This window comes from Nycticebus coucang, chromosome 11 (assembly GCF_027406575.1).
Source record: "Nycticebus coucang isolate mNycCou1 chromosome 11, mNycCou1.pri, whole genome shotgun sequence".
In the NCBI taxonomy this organism is placed as follows: domain Eukaryota; kingdom Metazoa; phylum Chordata; class Mammalia; order Primates; family Lorisidae; genus Nycticebus; species Nycticebus coucang.
This window is the reverse complement of record NC_069790.1, coordinates 109,667,582-109,683,558: the sequence shown is the minus strand read 5'-3', so window position 1 is coordinate 109,683,558 and position 15,977 is coordinate 109,667,582. Positions and strand designations below refer to the sequence as shown.

Here is a 15,977-nt window from a genome sequence, read left to right as displayed (position 1 = left end):
ATTGTGGCAGGCACCTGTAGTCCCAGCTACTTGGGAGCCTGAGGCAAGAGAATCACATAAGCCCGAGAGTTTGAGGTTGCTGTGAGCTGTGACAACCAGGGCTTTCTACCAAGAGCGACATAGTGAGACTCTGTCTCAAAAAAAAAAAAAACTTTTTTTTTTTTTGAGACAGAATCTCACTCTGTCACCCTCAGTAGAATGTGGCATCATCATAGCTCACAGCAACCTCAAATTCTTTGGGCTTAAGTAACCCTCATGCCTCAGATTCCTGAATAGCGGAAACTAGAGGTGTGCACTGCTATGCCTGGCTAGTTTTTCTATTTTTAGTAGAGATAGGGTCTCACTCTTGCGCAGCCTGGTCTCATGAACTCCACTGTAGTAATCAAGTAGTCCACCTGCCTTGGCCTCTCAGAGTGCCAGTATTATATCCATGAGTCACTTTGCCCCACCGTGAACTGATTCTTGTTAATACTTCCTCATTGGTTCATTTCTCCAAGAAACTTAGCTATACTTGTTTCTAGAAACTTAGCTGTATGACCACATACTAGGCGGCAGCTGTCTTAGTTATAGAGAACTAAGCTGATTTAGGTCCACTTCTCAAGCTTCAGTATGCACAGGAGCACAGGAATCACCCAGGGATCTTGTTAAAATGCAAAACCTGATTCAGTGGGTATGGGATGGGGCGCGAGATTCTGTAATTCTTACAACTCCCATCTGATGCTGATGATACAGTTGCCAACAGACCACACTCTTCAGACAAGGATTTCAATGGGGACTCTTACCTGAGGGCCACACTTCTAGTGCTATTAATTCCACAGGATGTTGCTTTGTTACCCCTTCAGTTAGTGCTCAAATACACTTATTCTTCAATCACAAGAAACTAGGCTTGTTTCTGAGAACCTATAATTTTTGCACACTAGAGAGAAGCAAAAAATAAATTTTAAGTTTTATTTGGCAAATAAATTCTTCATAATTAAATGAAATTTAAAGAAGAAAGCTTATTGAAAAACACAAAACCCCATCACCCAAATATCTTTATTTTTCCTTTTATACCATTTTTTTCTCTATAGCCACAGACGAGTATAATTTCATGTGATTACAGTACATGTGCAAATGATTTTTTCTGCTCATTATTTTAGATAATATGAGGTTTCCCTCCCATGTTACCATGAATCTTTGGTAAAGATTATTTTAAAATTTGACATTGAGTCATCACTTTTCATGGTCGTGTTTTGACCCGTCAGGGTCATGGTGGTGGATAGAGTATAGAGGAAGTATCTGGAAAAAGATGAGCATTAGCATTGAAGGTCACCACATGGATGTCCTGACTTCAGAGCAGATTCCTGTTTCTAGTGGATCAGGAGACAGGAAAACCTAAGAGATTCAGAAAGGACTGGGGTGGGCTCCATGGGTGAAGGAGCCTTTGGAGATAATGTAAGCAGGGGTGTCCAACCTTGTTTATTTTCTTCTAGTCATTGAAAGAAGAAGAGTTGTCTTGGGCCACACATTAAAAACACAAACATTAACAAAAGTGATGATCAGAAAAAAGTGTTGTGCATAATTTTTGTGATATCTGAGATCATGCATAGCAAAAAACGTCTTCATAAAATTAGCATGTAGGCCACAGGTTGCACACCCCTGAAAGCAAAAGCTTTGAAAAATCCTACCCCTATCTTCAATAAGAAGTTAATTCATTCAATATTAAAATAATAATAAAAATATCCCACGCCTACCTTGTTCCCAGGAGTAGCTTCCAAAGGAAAGATTCATTTTGATATTGTTTTAACAGATGCCTGATCTTTCCACTGAGTTGATGTGACATTATCTGTGTTGGATACTTTATTTCCAACATTTCTCCAGAAAATAGACACTATGATGAGCATCTTTATACATGTGGCTTTTTATTTTCTCTTGAATTACTTCCATGATAACCAAATTCAAAGAAAATATTGTAACATTACTGGCTTAAGAGATGTGAACATTTTTATCGTACCTGATGAGTCCTGACAAATGATTTTTCAGTGACTTTTCTCATCTAGTGCCCTGAATGGTATGTGAATACAGTGGGTTTTATAATTTTACCTTTATCCCTTAATGCGAAAGAATGCATTGTTCGGGTTCACATTTCTTTCTAAACAGTAGAAGGTGGACATTTTCAAACATGTTTGTGGAATATACTCTTCCTTTCTGATGAATTGTTCAACTTGAAACATTCAGTTTAAACATCATTTTAATAGGTAGACTGTGAGTCTACCTGCAAATGTGTGAGTCAAAAATTAAGCCCTGGCTTTATTACCTTTGTGAAGCATCAAACACCCACTCATGCCTGAAACGTCGGTATCGTTGTGTGGATTAACTGTGGTTGGCCAGCTTACCTGTCAGCTGTTTTCATTTTAAGCTTTACCATATCCTCTTCTAGATGTTTTCCTATTTATTATCACCTCTCTAAAGTGTAGGGCTTAGTACTGAATACAAAGTCCAGCCATGGGCCAACCAGTGCAGGGAATACTGAGGCTGTGACCCCAGGGCTTCCTCAGCCTCTGAGATGCTCACAGCCTTGTACCAACTATGAACTGTGAACTTAGATGAACAGGCGAGAGTTTAAGTTTTCCAATTTTGAATTTCTAAATTTGGTAAGACTAAAAATAGGACTTTACATTTCTCTCTGTTACGTTTTAACCAGAAAGAACCCCTCCGCACACACACACTTTTTAAAAAAAATCTGTTCTGGTTTTCAGAAAGAAGAAATTAAGAAGAATATATTCATCATATTTTATCAAGGCGAGCAGCTCAGGAAGAAAATCAAGAAGATCTGTGATGGGTAAGAAGGATAGTTCATGGCCCTTTCATCAGTGATTTGGGTCAGAATTAGGTAAAAAAGACATGTCATATAAAATACACGTGTTTGGGGCTTCTTTAAGATTGGTTAGGGTTTAGGATAACTTTCCCACATCATGCTTTGATACGATGTTGTTAAAATGCAAGTCATTTATAATAGTAGTGAGAATATGACAGAGAACTTGAATAAACCCAATTAAAAGTCACTAGAAGTAGCCGTGTTAGTGATTGCAATTTATCCCTTCATTCCTCTTCTGCTGCTAAGGAGTAGATAAACTGCATGGCTAAGTGCCTGGTTTTACAGAGTCATGGTCTATGCAGCCCCTTAGAAGCAGAAATTACTCACCATAGAGGATATTAGTAGTTTCTGGGAGGAAGAAGAGGCGGGTCAGGCCTGACGTCTATTTACCTAACAGCTCACAGGAGTTACAGCTTGGATAACGCTCATTCACTAACAGAACTGCGGCTTCATAGCATTAGCAAGCTAGAGACAATCTGGGAATCTCTGTCACTAGGACCATTTTCTGATTGCCAAAGAGGCAGTTATTCTAGGAAAGGGTCTAACCAAAGTCACCAAATGACGCTTAGCAGAAATGGGGGTGCAGGGTGCTTTGCAGCAATAACCCATTGTGTCCTTTGGAATGTCTCAAACACAGGTTTCGAGCCACCATATACCCTTGCCCAGAGCCTGCGGCAGAGCGCAGGGAGATGCTGGCTGGTGTCAACATGCGGCTGGAAGATCTAATCACCGTAAGTGAGGGGTTCAGGCAGGTGATCTAATCACCGTAAGTGGGGGGTTCAGGCAGGTGATCTGATGGGGGCGGCACATGGGCTGTTTCCATTTCAGTCCTGTTCCCCGGGGCCTTCTCTGGGAGGCCGACTGGCATGTTTGCTACACCCTTCTGACTGTCGCTATGGAAGATTTCACAATTAGAAAACCGTTCGATAAGTTAAAAATGATGATTCTGCAGGTCAGGAATGCTTTTGAATTGACCACAGTGCTAGTCAGCCTCCAGGCGCCTCCCCCATCTGATAAAAGATCCCTTTTATAGGCAGCTTTGGACCAGACCAAATCTATGACACAACTAACCAGCCAATTTAGTTGAACAACCAGTTCGACCAGTTCTTTTCTCAGTGAATTGCCTGGTTGTTTAAGCCGAATGATTAATTCTGTAAAAACATAGTGAGTGTAGTTTCACCCTGTGAACATCTTCATTTTCATTGTAAAATCTGTCCCCATCCAGGGCGACACTCAACACTTGCACAGTCAGGACACTTTCTTCAAGCACAGCAGCTATGAGAGTGATCACTGAAATGAGCTGGGCCTCCGTCCATCGCAACTTCTCAGAGAGATCCAATAAGAACTTTCTGTTGTGACAGAATGTCCAACGTGGCAGCCTCGAGCGGCAGTTCAGTGCTTGAAACATGCCTAGTGCCACCAAAGAACTGAATTTTTATTTAATTTTAACTAAATTTAAATTTTAGTAGCTGCATTTGGCTATTGTATAAGTCAGCACAGTTTTATAACCTCAACTATGTGTGTGGAAATTAGGGTTGTGTGTATGTGTATGTGTCAAAACTCTTAGGCTAGCATATGGTTTTACCTTCCCAGAAAATCTGTGTTTAGTTTCTTTAATCCTCCTATTCCTTCTTTGTCATTTGTTAGGAAGACTGTGTTTCCTTAAACAAATTACCCTTGAGGTCCTTTTCCCAGATCCTCCATGCTAGATTTTATGGAAATTTCATAGAGGATGGAAAAGAAATGCCTTTAAACTCATACTCACAGTTGGTATAACTTGGGGGGGGCACTTATATTTGGGGGGGCTTCAAGCGGTGAAATTGAGCAGCTTCCCCAGCGGGGTCTTCATCCCTTAACGAAGATAAGTCTTAGATCCCGGCCGAGGCTCAGGCTGTTTATTTGCACAGTGCTCTTACAAGACAGATACCATGTGACAGGAGCAGGCTGGTGACTTGGGCCACATATAGTCAGGAGTCAGGTGACCAACTGACCAGGAGGGTCATTTTCAAGAGACCATTTTCAAGAGGATTCTTTCCCTTTTTATACCCGTACTCAGTTCAGATCTGTTACCATGTGTTTCTTTCATTAAGGGAGTTTTAAGATATTCTTGTAAGGGTAAGCTTTGTTTTAAAGTTTCTGAGATTTGCATCTGAGCTGACGTAGCCTTGTCTCCCTAACTTAGGGTTAGGAAATTCCTAACCTGGGGCTGGAGATCAATAGGCCATGTTGCAGCAGGCTGTTAAGTGACATGTAGTGTCAGGCTTGTAAGTCACTGGAGTGGGTGGGCCTTATGGCTGTCATTAAACCTTACAGCCACAATATGTCTCTTATAATGCATTACGGTAGCCACAGGTGTGGTTACTACATACATGGTTATTGTATCATCAAAACCTAAAAACTAATTCCATTAAGTCAATTCCATGTGGGCCACATCACTCATCAACTCATTGTCATTGATTGGGGAGATTAATGTACATTAATGATTAATGTAATGTAAATCATTTGGCAAATGTATTAATTTCTTAGGACTGCTGTAACAAATTATGTGAATGAATTTCCCTTGTGGTTCTGAGGCTGGGTGATGTGATCACAGTGTTGGCAGAGCTGCACTCCCTCTGAAGACAAAGGGGGGGGGAATCCTCCCCACCTTTTCCGAGCTGGGTGTTCCCTGACTTGTAGACATGTCCTTCCCTCCTCTGCCTCCCTAGCCATGTGGTGGTCTTCCTCGTGCACCTCACTGTCCAAATTTCTCATAAGGGCTCCCCCAATCCATTATAGCCTCAACTTGATTGTATCTGCAAAGACCCTCTTTCCAAATAAGGCCATGTTCACTGGCCTGTGGGGGGCGGTTAGGACTTCAACACATCTTTTTTGAGGACACAATTCAACCCATAAATAGAGCTATGAGGAATTTAGAAGAAAAGAAAGATACAATCTTTGCCTAAAGGTTTTAGCCTCTGGTAGGGGAGATAAACTGCTTCTGAGAGTTGGGGGCTAGGTGAGAGCTGCAGGCTGAGGGCAGCCGGGAGTGGCAGCCGGGAGCCGGGGAAGCTGCTGTGGCCGGGGCCTCCATCTTCGTGGCATCATCAAATGCCTGTGTGTGTGACAGTCCTTGTGTTTCTGTGTGCTATTTTGGGGCCTAGGTCATAACGCAGACGGAGTCTCACCGCCAATGCCTGCTGCAGGAAGCAGCTGCCAGCTGGCACTCCTGGGTCATCAAGGTGCAGAAGATGAAGGCCGTTTACCACATTCTGAACATGTGCAACATCGACGTCACCCAGCAGTGTGTCATCGCCGAGATCTGGTTCCCGCTGGCCGATGCTGGCCGCATCAAGAAGGCCTTGGAGCAAGGCATGGTATGTGGCAGGAGCACCGGGGTGGTGACAGATGAATCTGGCCAGGGAGAGGGCGTCGCCTCCTCTGTCATGTGAACTTTGCGAGTGACTTGATGGTAGGATTGTCTCCATCTCTTAAGCCAGTGGTGGGCATAAAAGAAACTGTTTTTCCAGTGTTTGATAAACACTCAACATGTCTTTGGTCTTTTTTTTTATTTTTTGTTTTTTTTTTGGTTTTTGGCCGGGGCTGGGTTTGAACCCACTACCTCCGGCATATGGGACCGGCGCCCTACTCCTTGAGCCACAGGCGCCGCCCCATGTCTTTGATCTTTAATGAGTACGCATTGAACATTAATGTGCCACTCACTCTGCTAGCCCGAAAATATCATCTGTGATCTCATGGAGGTCACAGTCTAGTGAGAGAGACACAGAACCAAGCCTATGATAATGGCCTAAGCGCGAAGATTCTTGCCGTGTTCCAGCGACCGACGTGCTGAGCTCTGTGTGGCTGATGTGACTCCCTCAGCTCTCTCCATCACCTCTTAGACAGCCAGTCACTAAGCACCAGGAATGGATCTCGGGTGCTACCAGAGCTGCCTTTCTGGAAAGGGACCTGGACGCATGTCCAAGACTAATGTGATTTCAGGCAGGGACGATTGTGGGCAGGAAATCAGATGGGGTGCTGAGGGATAGGGTAGGGAATGGGGGCTTGTCCTGATCCCTTATTCACCCCATTGCTGAAGGAGGGATCCCCCTAAATAGTACAGGGCAGGACACACTATGCCAGCTGGACAGATGAGACAGCTGCTTATTAGTCACGGAACTCATAGCCCAGGGGAGGAGGGCCACACATGCCATGCGGGGCCACACAGGGTGTGCTCGGAACCTGCACATGGGAGCAAAGAGAGTCAGCAGGGCCTGCTGGAGGCAAGCTTTATAGTAATGGGGAGTGGGGGGAGGTGACTTTTTGTTCCTGCAGAAGAATATGATCAGTTTCTTTGAACAATTTCACAGAGTAGCAGGATGGTGAAACCCATTAGGTTGAGGACTGTGTGGGTGGTGGCATCTGATCCCACTGACGGGGAAATGAGCTGGGTGAGAAGCCTCCCCTGCTAGCTGGGTGGCATGTCTGGTGACAGCAGGGAACTCATTCTGTCTGTTGCTAGACAAGTAGCACTGATGCCATGTTAGATTGGGTGGGGCAGGAGGAGGAGACTTCAGGCTGAGGGATCCAAAGTTAACAGCCTTGAGGTGGGAACAGACTAGGAGGTAGGAGCTACCTATCCCCTTAGTGCAGAGGAGGAGATCGGGGCACGGAGCACAGAAATGACTTGGCTACAGTTTTTCAGCCAGGAGGCAGGATTTGAATGCACAACGTGTTCCTCTTAGTCCCCTACACTCCTGTGTCCCCACATCATGGTTCAAAAGCTACTAAATGGAACACTTGGAAAGAGCATTTCCCCAGACCGGGCAGGGCAGGCTGCACTGGAGGAAGTGTGGTCAGTGAGAAGGCTGAGAAGCTGGGGACGGGGCAGAGGGCCTCCTGGAGGCCCCAGGAGAGTGAGGCTGAGAACCATGAAGTCATGTCTGTAGGAACAGGAAGAACAGGGTTGAGAGGGAGAATCCAGGGCTTTTGTTGGGTGACAAATCCCTGGGGGAGTGCAGGCTCCACTAAAGGGCGGGAAGGTCCGGTGGTGGCGGAAACCTGGCTTTCGGGGAAGTTGATGAATTCAGGTTTAGGCTCCTGCATTTTGTGGTGTTGGTGAGACACTGGAGCTTGAAAGCCTAAGCTGGCAATTAGGAGAAAAAACATCAACATTAGGGAAAGAGTCAGCTCTGCTTGGAAGACAGGAATGAATTAGGAAAGCAGATGTGCTCTTGACAGAGAAAGTGGAGAGAAAGGGAAGCCTCGGGGCCTAGAACTGAGGCACCAGGAAGGCATTTGCAGGAGCAGGAGGGTGGAAATTGCCAGAGACCCAGGAATGACTCTCGTCAGCTCTCCTGTGAGATGGAGTGGACAAGTATTGGAAGGAATTAACTCTTCACCATGAGGTCACCAGTCTCAGAAAGGTCAAGAGAGTGTCCCATATCCACCCAGCGAGTGACAGCAGGAGCAGGGACTGCGACATTTGCCACCACCCCGCCTTCAGCTCTTCCCTACATTTGTGTCACATGTTCTCTTTGCAGGAACTGAGTGGCTCTTCTATGGTCCCCATCCTGACCACAGTCCAGTCTAAAACAGCCCCTCCCACATTTAACAGGACCAACAAGTTCACAGCAGGCTTCCAGAATATTGTGGATGCCTATGGCGTAGGCAGTTACCGGGAGATAAACCCAGGTAAGATCAGACGTGTCGCACCACGGGCAGCTTCAAAGTGAAAACTGGGGAAGATGTTTTTCCCTGAGGTGACCTGGGAGGTGAATTTGTTAAAGCTGTGACATTGCTATAGTCTTCCTTGGTTTCCTGATCTCCTGTGCTGTCTTCTATAAATGCCAAGTAGTGAGAGCGTTTTCTTCATCTTTACCTGTTTTCCCTTAAACTACTATCTCACGGGGCAACTGAAGTCAGTTCTTTTTTTCTAATTTCCCTAATAAAAAGAGACCGGGTCTGGCTATGTTGCCCAGGCTGGTTTTGAATTCCTGGCCTGTCAACATGGTGGGATCACAGGTGTGAGCCCCTGCACCTGGCCTGAAGTCAGTTCTTGTTTACCTCACTGATTCAGAGAGGGTCAGCACTTAGCATCTTCATGGTGGGTTCTGCCTGGGAGTCAGAAGACTGGATCTTGGTACCTGGTTAATGAAAGAAAGGGGTAGACCCAATACCCTCTGGCCAAGCAGTGTGTGCTGCTCTGCTCCTGCCTGAGTCCAGTCTAACTTGTCACCTGTAATGCAGGAGCCTTGTTGGTTGAGGGTCCCTGCAGGTAAACTGCTGGTACGGTGTGGTGCACGTCAATGGGAGGGAAACAGGCAAAAGGTGGTGGTGGAAGGAGTATAGAAAACACGTAGAGGGCGGCACCTGTGGCTCAGCGAGGAGGCGCCAGCCCCATATACCGAGTGTGGCAAGTTTGAACCTGGCCCTGACCAAACTGCAACCAAAAAATAGCTAGGCATTTGGCTGGTGCCTGTAGTCCCAGCTACTTGGGAGGCTAATGCAAGAGTAGGCCCAAGAGCTGGTGGTTGCTGTGAGCTGTGACACCACAGCACTCTACTGAGGGCGACAAAATGAGACTCTGTCTCTCAAAAAAAAAGAAAGAAAGAAAAGAAAAGAAAGCACACTGAGGCAGAAAACCACTTTTAAATCCCATCAGACCATGTAATTTGGGGCAAGTCACTTAACTGTTCTAAACTCAGCACGTCTGTGGAGTGGGGAATGAGAATGCCAGCTCCCTGGTGCGCTCGTGTGTGGGAGCCGAGCTCGTGTCAAGGAGACACACCGCAGGTCTGTGGTGGCCTCAAGCTGCGACGGTGTCACCTCCACAGCTCCCTACACCATCATCACCTTCCCCTTCCTGTTTGCTGTGATGTTTGGAGACTGCGGCCACGGGATTGTGATGTTTCTGGCAGCCCTGTGGATGGTTCTCAGTGAGAGACATCTCCTCTCCCAGAAGTCAGACAATGAGGTGGGTGCCACCCTCTGTCTCGCCTCGTTACTTTGAGGTAGGATGTTAAAGTCTGTATGTGGTTTTCACCGTACAAATAACAGGCTTTTGTGAAAAATAAGGAAAAAAGGAAAGTAAAAGAAAGCCAAAATTTAACATAAAACTCTTGGCCAAAAGGTGGTTTGCTGTATTTCCTTTTAGCATTTTTGTTTTTTGTCAGCCTTGAAAAGGCATTGATTTCCACCCCCTTATCTTTTTTTTGAGACAGAGTCTCACTTTGTCATCCTTGGTACAATACCATGGCATCATAGCTCATAGTGACCTCAAACTCTTGGGCACAAGCGATCCTCTTGCCTCAGCCTCCTAAGTAGCTGGGACTATAGGCGCCGCCCACAATGGTGGCCATTTTTGGAGACTGGTCTCACTCTGACTCAGGCTGGCCTCGAACTCCTGAGCTCAGGCAATCCACCTGCCTCAGCCTCCCAGAGTGCTAGGATTATAGGTGTGAGCCATCACACTGCCCCCCACCCCCCTTTTCTAACATTTTTTTTTTATTCTTTCTTATTATAAAAGCAACACATACTCATTGTACAAAATAAAAAAAAAATACAACAATCTAACCATGTAGAGAAGAATCAATATTTTTGGACATCTTTTCAAATATTTTTGTGCTTATATGCAAATACGTGACTTCCAAAAATTGGCTCAAATAGTACATATTATTTGTGGAACAAGCCTGGGACCAGTGTTCTTGTGAAACAGTGACAAACCCTCCCTCTTACATTTGAAGTTCCACCTCCCACGAGGTCCCTTCTCGGAGCATGGAGAAGGTTGAGAGATAACCCAAACCCAAACCCAAGAGTCTGCATTTGTTCAAAGTTTATTAGTTGACTGAAATTAACCAGTTTATGTTTACAATGATACATTTTACAGTGTGGAAGCATGCTTTAGCCGTGTTCTGATCTCAAGACTACCAGTGATCTTTTATTAAAGGTTAACTTAATTAGATGTTAGTTCAGTGATGTCAAGGTTAGTGGGCAAAATCAACCTATGACAGATATAGTTCTCCATGACCAGCTTCACAGATGTAGTTTTCCACGACAGGCTTTGAAAGTCTCAGAGTTATGCTTGAGTAGCTCTTGGGGTGATGATATGCAGCTTCCGGTGTAACCAGAAAGCTCTTCTCAGCAGACGTAGTCAGAGACTCACCCTGATAACGACAAGACCCAAAGTGAGCATTATCCGATCCGTCATAAACGCAACAGTCACGTGAGGCTTCCGCTTGCATGTCGTTCGTTTTCTAGCCCAGGCTGGATGAAGGAGCGTGAGGCTTGAATGTTTTTGTTTCCACAATAACAAATTCCAGTCTGGGTAGGTCTTTCCAGGCTCCCGTGTAAGTTTGAAACAGAAGTCATGGTGTGTGCGCTCTTCCTATCTGGATTCTTGAGTCTGCTCTGGTCATACAGCCGACTGACAGTTGTCCTCTCTGTGTCCCTGTGGCCAGATCTGGAACACCTTCTTCCATGGGCGCTACCTGATCCTCCTCATGGGCGTCTTCTCCATCTACACGGGCCTGATCTACAATGACTGCTTCTCCAAGTCTCTGAACATCTTTGGTTCTTCCTGGAGTGTACAGCCCATGTTCAGAAATGGCACGTGGAAGTAAGTGTGCAGACAGAGATGGCTCACTCTCCGGCCATCCTGATGGCCTTGGGGACTGTTTTCATGGTGGCTGGGCTCAGGGTGCACCTGCAAACTCAACAAATCATTTAGATTTACCTGCTGAACTAAAGACCTTGTGCCACTTCTCTAAACACTGTGCTGGTAGCTGTGATGCACAGAAATACTTTTTAAGATTTCAGCTCTATTGGCTAGCTGGTATGGTGGCACACACCATAGGAGGCCAAGGCTGAGTACAGCCTGGGCAACATAGCAAGACCTTACCTCTTAAAAAATTCAGCTCAATTAAATATGTAGTATGGCATACATACCACATACCAGGCAATATGGAGAAAAAAGGTGGTAGAGCAGGTATCAACTGGGTCTTACGGAGGGAATCACAGAAGCAGGCCTTCCTGGAGAAGAGGGCGGCTCTGAAATAGACTTTCAGCAGGGATCTGAGGTAGAGTGCTATTATGCAGCTAAGCATTTAGGGCAGAAAGCTTTGCTTGACAAAAGGCTGATGCAGATGTTGGGCTGTGTAGAGTCTTGGTTTCCAGGATTCAAGGCTCCAGACTCTCCAGAAGTGTATTTCCTGTAGCTGCTCAGGGAACCTGATTTCAGCACTAAAAAGCAGTGGCTGTGTGTGTGTGTGTGTGTGTGTGGGGGGGGGGGCTCATGCCTATAATCCCAGGACTTTGGGAGGCCAATGCAGGAGGATGGCTTGAGGCTAGGACCACCCTGAACATAGCAAGACCCTGTATCCTCAAAATACAGAAAAATTATTAGCAGCTGGGTGTGGTGGGAACACCCATAGTCCTGTCTACTCAGAAGACTGAGGCAAGAGGATTGCTTGAGGCCAGGAGTCTGAGTGTGCAGTGAGCTATGATGATGTCACTGCATGCTAGCCTGGGGGAACAAAGCGAGACAAATAAACAAACAAAACCCACAAAACAAAACAAAAATGCAGAGAAGAGGGTTAGTTCCCCAAGGCTGGCTCCCTGTATTTGCCCTGTGGCTGACAGAGTGACCGTGTGTGGGGATATAGGGAGCAGCTGGCAAGGACATATAGGGGTCACAGAACAGAGTGACTTGGAAGCCCCCTGAATCCCCATCGTCCACACCTCCCATTTGCATCCCACATTTATTTTATGCAGTTAATGAGACAGACAGTCATCGGAATGGAACACAACCTTTTAGGAAAGAGGACTTTTATGGGGAGGGTGAACAATTTTAGAATTTGAGAGACAGGTAGGGAGAGCTGAGGGACCTGGAGGAGAAGAAACTTTGAGGCAAACAAAGAAATTTTGATGACCTTGTGATTTGGGGGAATCTTAGGCTGTGTGCATCACATGACCTGAGACACCCACAGTCATTTCAGAGCTAATTTGTAAAAGCTACAAATCATAGGTGACATTCTGACGTTTTTCTGCCTAGCCTCTCTGAGTCCAGCTTACATTTGCTCTGCCTCATTCTGGAACTTCCAACTGAAATACATCCAGAAGATGTGTTTGCGAAGGGAAGACTGAAAGATGGTGCAGGCTGAGAGATGTAAACATGTTTTCAATCTACCTTCCATCTTTCAGCTCCTAAGCTGGTAGGATTCTAGAATCTCTATTGATGGAAATCCCAAGGTTTTAACTTGCTCATCAAAACCTACAGTAAACATAAATGAGGGAGACCATAAACAGTCTCATCCAAGGATTTTGCAGTTAGAAAAGATATAATCCAAGCGTCCCTAACAGTTAAAACTGGGAACTTTCCTGAGGGCATTTTAAGAGCTTGATGTTGGTGTGGGGCACAGGCCAGGTCTGAGGGACTGCAGCAATTTTTCCAGTGGGTCGTGGAGGTTCTAATGCATTCTAAGGTTTCTCTGCTCAGCCTAAGTTCCCTGTAGTAGAAAAATAAGCATATATAGAAAATTAAGGAAAAAATGTTTTCCAGAATTACATACAGATGGCTATATTTGTGGTTCTTTTTCTTTTTTTTTTTACTTTGCAATTAGTATCCTAATGAGATTCCTAGAAGAACAAAACTTTCGTAAATTTAAAAAGAAATTACTTTAGTTTTGCTTTTTAGATTACACTCATAGAGATGAGCTTTGAAACATGTTATATGTGCATAATTTTAGCAAACTACCAACATGAAATTTCATTTCCCCCTGAGTGTGACTGTGAAAGGCCTGAGTTAACTGGCTGTTCCTGCTCCCAGACAGGGATAGGAAAGTTGTTCTCTCATGCACATACAAATGACCTCTCCCCCAACTCAGTGATGCTGGAGCCTGGGCCTGGGAGACACTTAGCCACGTGCCCAGGTGTCAGTACAGAAAGCAGAACTTCCTTATCAGTGAGGCAGAGGAACATTACATCACCCTCAGAGCTACAGTCCACAGCAAGCTGGTTTCAGTCATAGCCACAGCCTGGGGCTTGGGCCTACTTCCCTGACAAGTGACAGAGCCCCTCGGCCAAAGACCACCGAAACATGACCCTGGTCACCCATGCATGGATATTCAAAAGGGCTTGGAGGAGTTGCCTGAGTTCAGAGGGTCTGGTTGCTCCGGGTCCATCTTTTTGCCTAGATTAGGGTATGACTGGGATGATCTTGTTCTATCTTGGTTTGTCATAGACACAAGGTGGCCTTGTCTGAGGTTGGTGTTCTGTGAAGTTGTTTGTGTTCAGCAGGAAATACTGGGGCTTAGCGGTGGGTGCTAGGCCGGTTCCCTCCCGTCGGGGTGCCTTTGTCTCTGTGAACACACAGGCGCCTCCCTGCTAAGGACACCCAGCAGTTTGCACTGAGGCACTGGACAGGGGTCTGTGTCTGAAATAGCAAGTCAGGGACGCTGTTCCCATCGTGGTTTGTGGGCCTGGGCCCAGGCTTCCCGACCCCCATCAGTGGCTACCAGAGCCCCTCAGCACCTTCTTGCAGAGAGGGGGAATATCTCTTTGGGCAGCCTGCCACAATTGTCAGCTCTCTGGTCTTCATCACTTCAAGTACTCGTTCCCTGAGTCTTCCCATAGATGCGAGCTTTATTTATTTATTTATTTATTTATTTCCCCTGATATAAGGGTTCATATGATTAGGCTTTTGTTAGGTAGAGTCCAAGTCATAGTTGGGCCCTTCACGCAGGAGGTGTGCCTATACCCTTACATTATACCCATTAGGTGAGAGCTTACCAGAACCCCTCCCCTCCCTCTCCCCCACGTCTTGAATTTAACTATTTTTCTCTATTTGTAGGTGGTAGTTGTTCATCTACTAGTTTCATATTAGTATTAAGTATGTGGGATACATGCTTTTCCATTCTCGTGATACTTACGGAGATGTTCTCCAAATTCTTCTTGAGACAGAGTCTCCCTCTGTTGCCCCAGGTTAGAGTGCCATGGCCTCAGCAACCTCAAACTCCTGGCCTCAAGGGGGGATCCTCCCACCTTGGCCTCCCTGAGTGCTAAGATTACAGGTATGAACCCCCATGCCCTGCCCAGATGCAGGCTCTTAAAAAAAAATTAATTCCTAATGTTCTTACCTTCTTAAGAGTAAGAAATTTTTTCCCTTGACATTCATGCTTCTGGGTGAAAATGGGTCCCAGATTTAAAGACAGTCAATGGAACTGCAATTGTTTAAGGTTATGTTTCACGGAGATCGAAGTCTATATGTAAAAGCCCATTCATCCTTTAGGAGCAGCCCAGTGTTCCCTGGGGAGTCTGCCCTGGCCTGTCCCGGGCCAGGTTTCTGTGTGCTCCCCGGCCCCACTCTCCACCTTTTCTCTTCACTATACCCCACAGGGCTGAGAGCTCTTTGGAAACTTGGACTGTGAACTCCTTGGGAGTCAGATGGTAATTTCCGTAGCTTCAGCACCTATGACAATCTTAGGCACATAGCAGATACTCAATAGCAAGGAGCAGTTGGATAAATGGAATTCATGAGTTGCACCAACAGTTGGGCTGTGGTTGGAAGGTTGATGACTGATAATGCTATAGTATTTTTTCTGCCTCTGATTGATCATTATTTTATTTTTCCCCCCTCCTTTCTTCTTCCGAAGTACTCACGTAATGGAGACGAATTCATTTTTACAGTTGGACCCAGCCATGCCGGGAGTGTATTCTGGAAATCCGTATCCATTTGGGATTGATCCGGTAATAATATCTTCTTTTTATTATTATTATTTATTATTAACGTGAGGGTATAAACAATTAGGTCACAACGTTTGCATTTGTTAGGTAGTTGTGTCCCACACCCAAGAGGTGTGTCGTATATCCTTCCGTTTGCCCTTTAAAAGTGGGAGCACACCAAACCCCCTCCCTCCAACTTGAATTGAAATTGAGTTTTTCTCTTACATGGGCATGTATTAGATCATCCACTGGCTTCATATTAGCATTGAGTACATTGGATACTTACTTTTCCATAATGTCTTCTTAAGTTAAATATTTATTATCTCTTGTTGAAATGTCCTGATAGAGAAGGAAGTGCCAGAACTCGTCAAAGCAGCAAACTTCTATTGAGACAGAATAACTTGTACTGGAGATTTTAGTG

The 15,977-nt window shown here is 45.3% G+C and overlaps 1 protein-coding gene across 1 annotated transcript in view; it reads left to right on the top strand.

Moving 5' to 3' along the window:
* The window catches only part of ATP6V0A4 (ATPase H+ transporting V0 subunit a4), a 56,929-nt gene that overhangs the window by 12,297 nt on the left and 28,655 nt on the right, over positions 1 to 15,977 (top strand). The window contains exons 8-14 of the mRNA XM_053553793.1: positions 2,739 to 2,821; positions 3,495 to 3,588; positions 6,001 to 6,213; positions 8,380 to 8,530; positions 9,673 to 9,812; positions 11,296 to 11,453; positions 15,487 to 15,580. Of these exons, the coding sequence (XP_053409768.1) occupies positions 2,739 to 2,821; positions 3,495 to 3,588; positions 6,001 to 6,213; positions 8,380 to 8,530; positions 9,673 to 9,812; positions 11,296 to 11,453; positions 15,487 to 15,580 (933 nt within the window). The remainder of the gene's footprint in view (positions 1 to 2,738; positions 2,822 to 3,494; positions 3,589 to 6,000; positions 6,214 to 8,379; positions 8,531 to 9,672; positions 9,813 to 11,295; positions 11,454 to 15,486; positions 15,581 to 15,977) is intronic.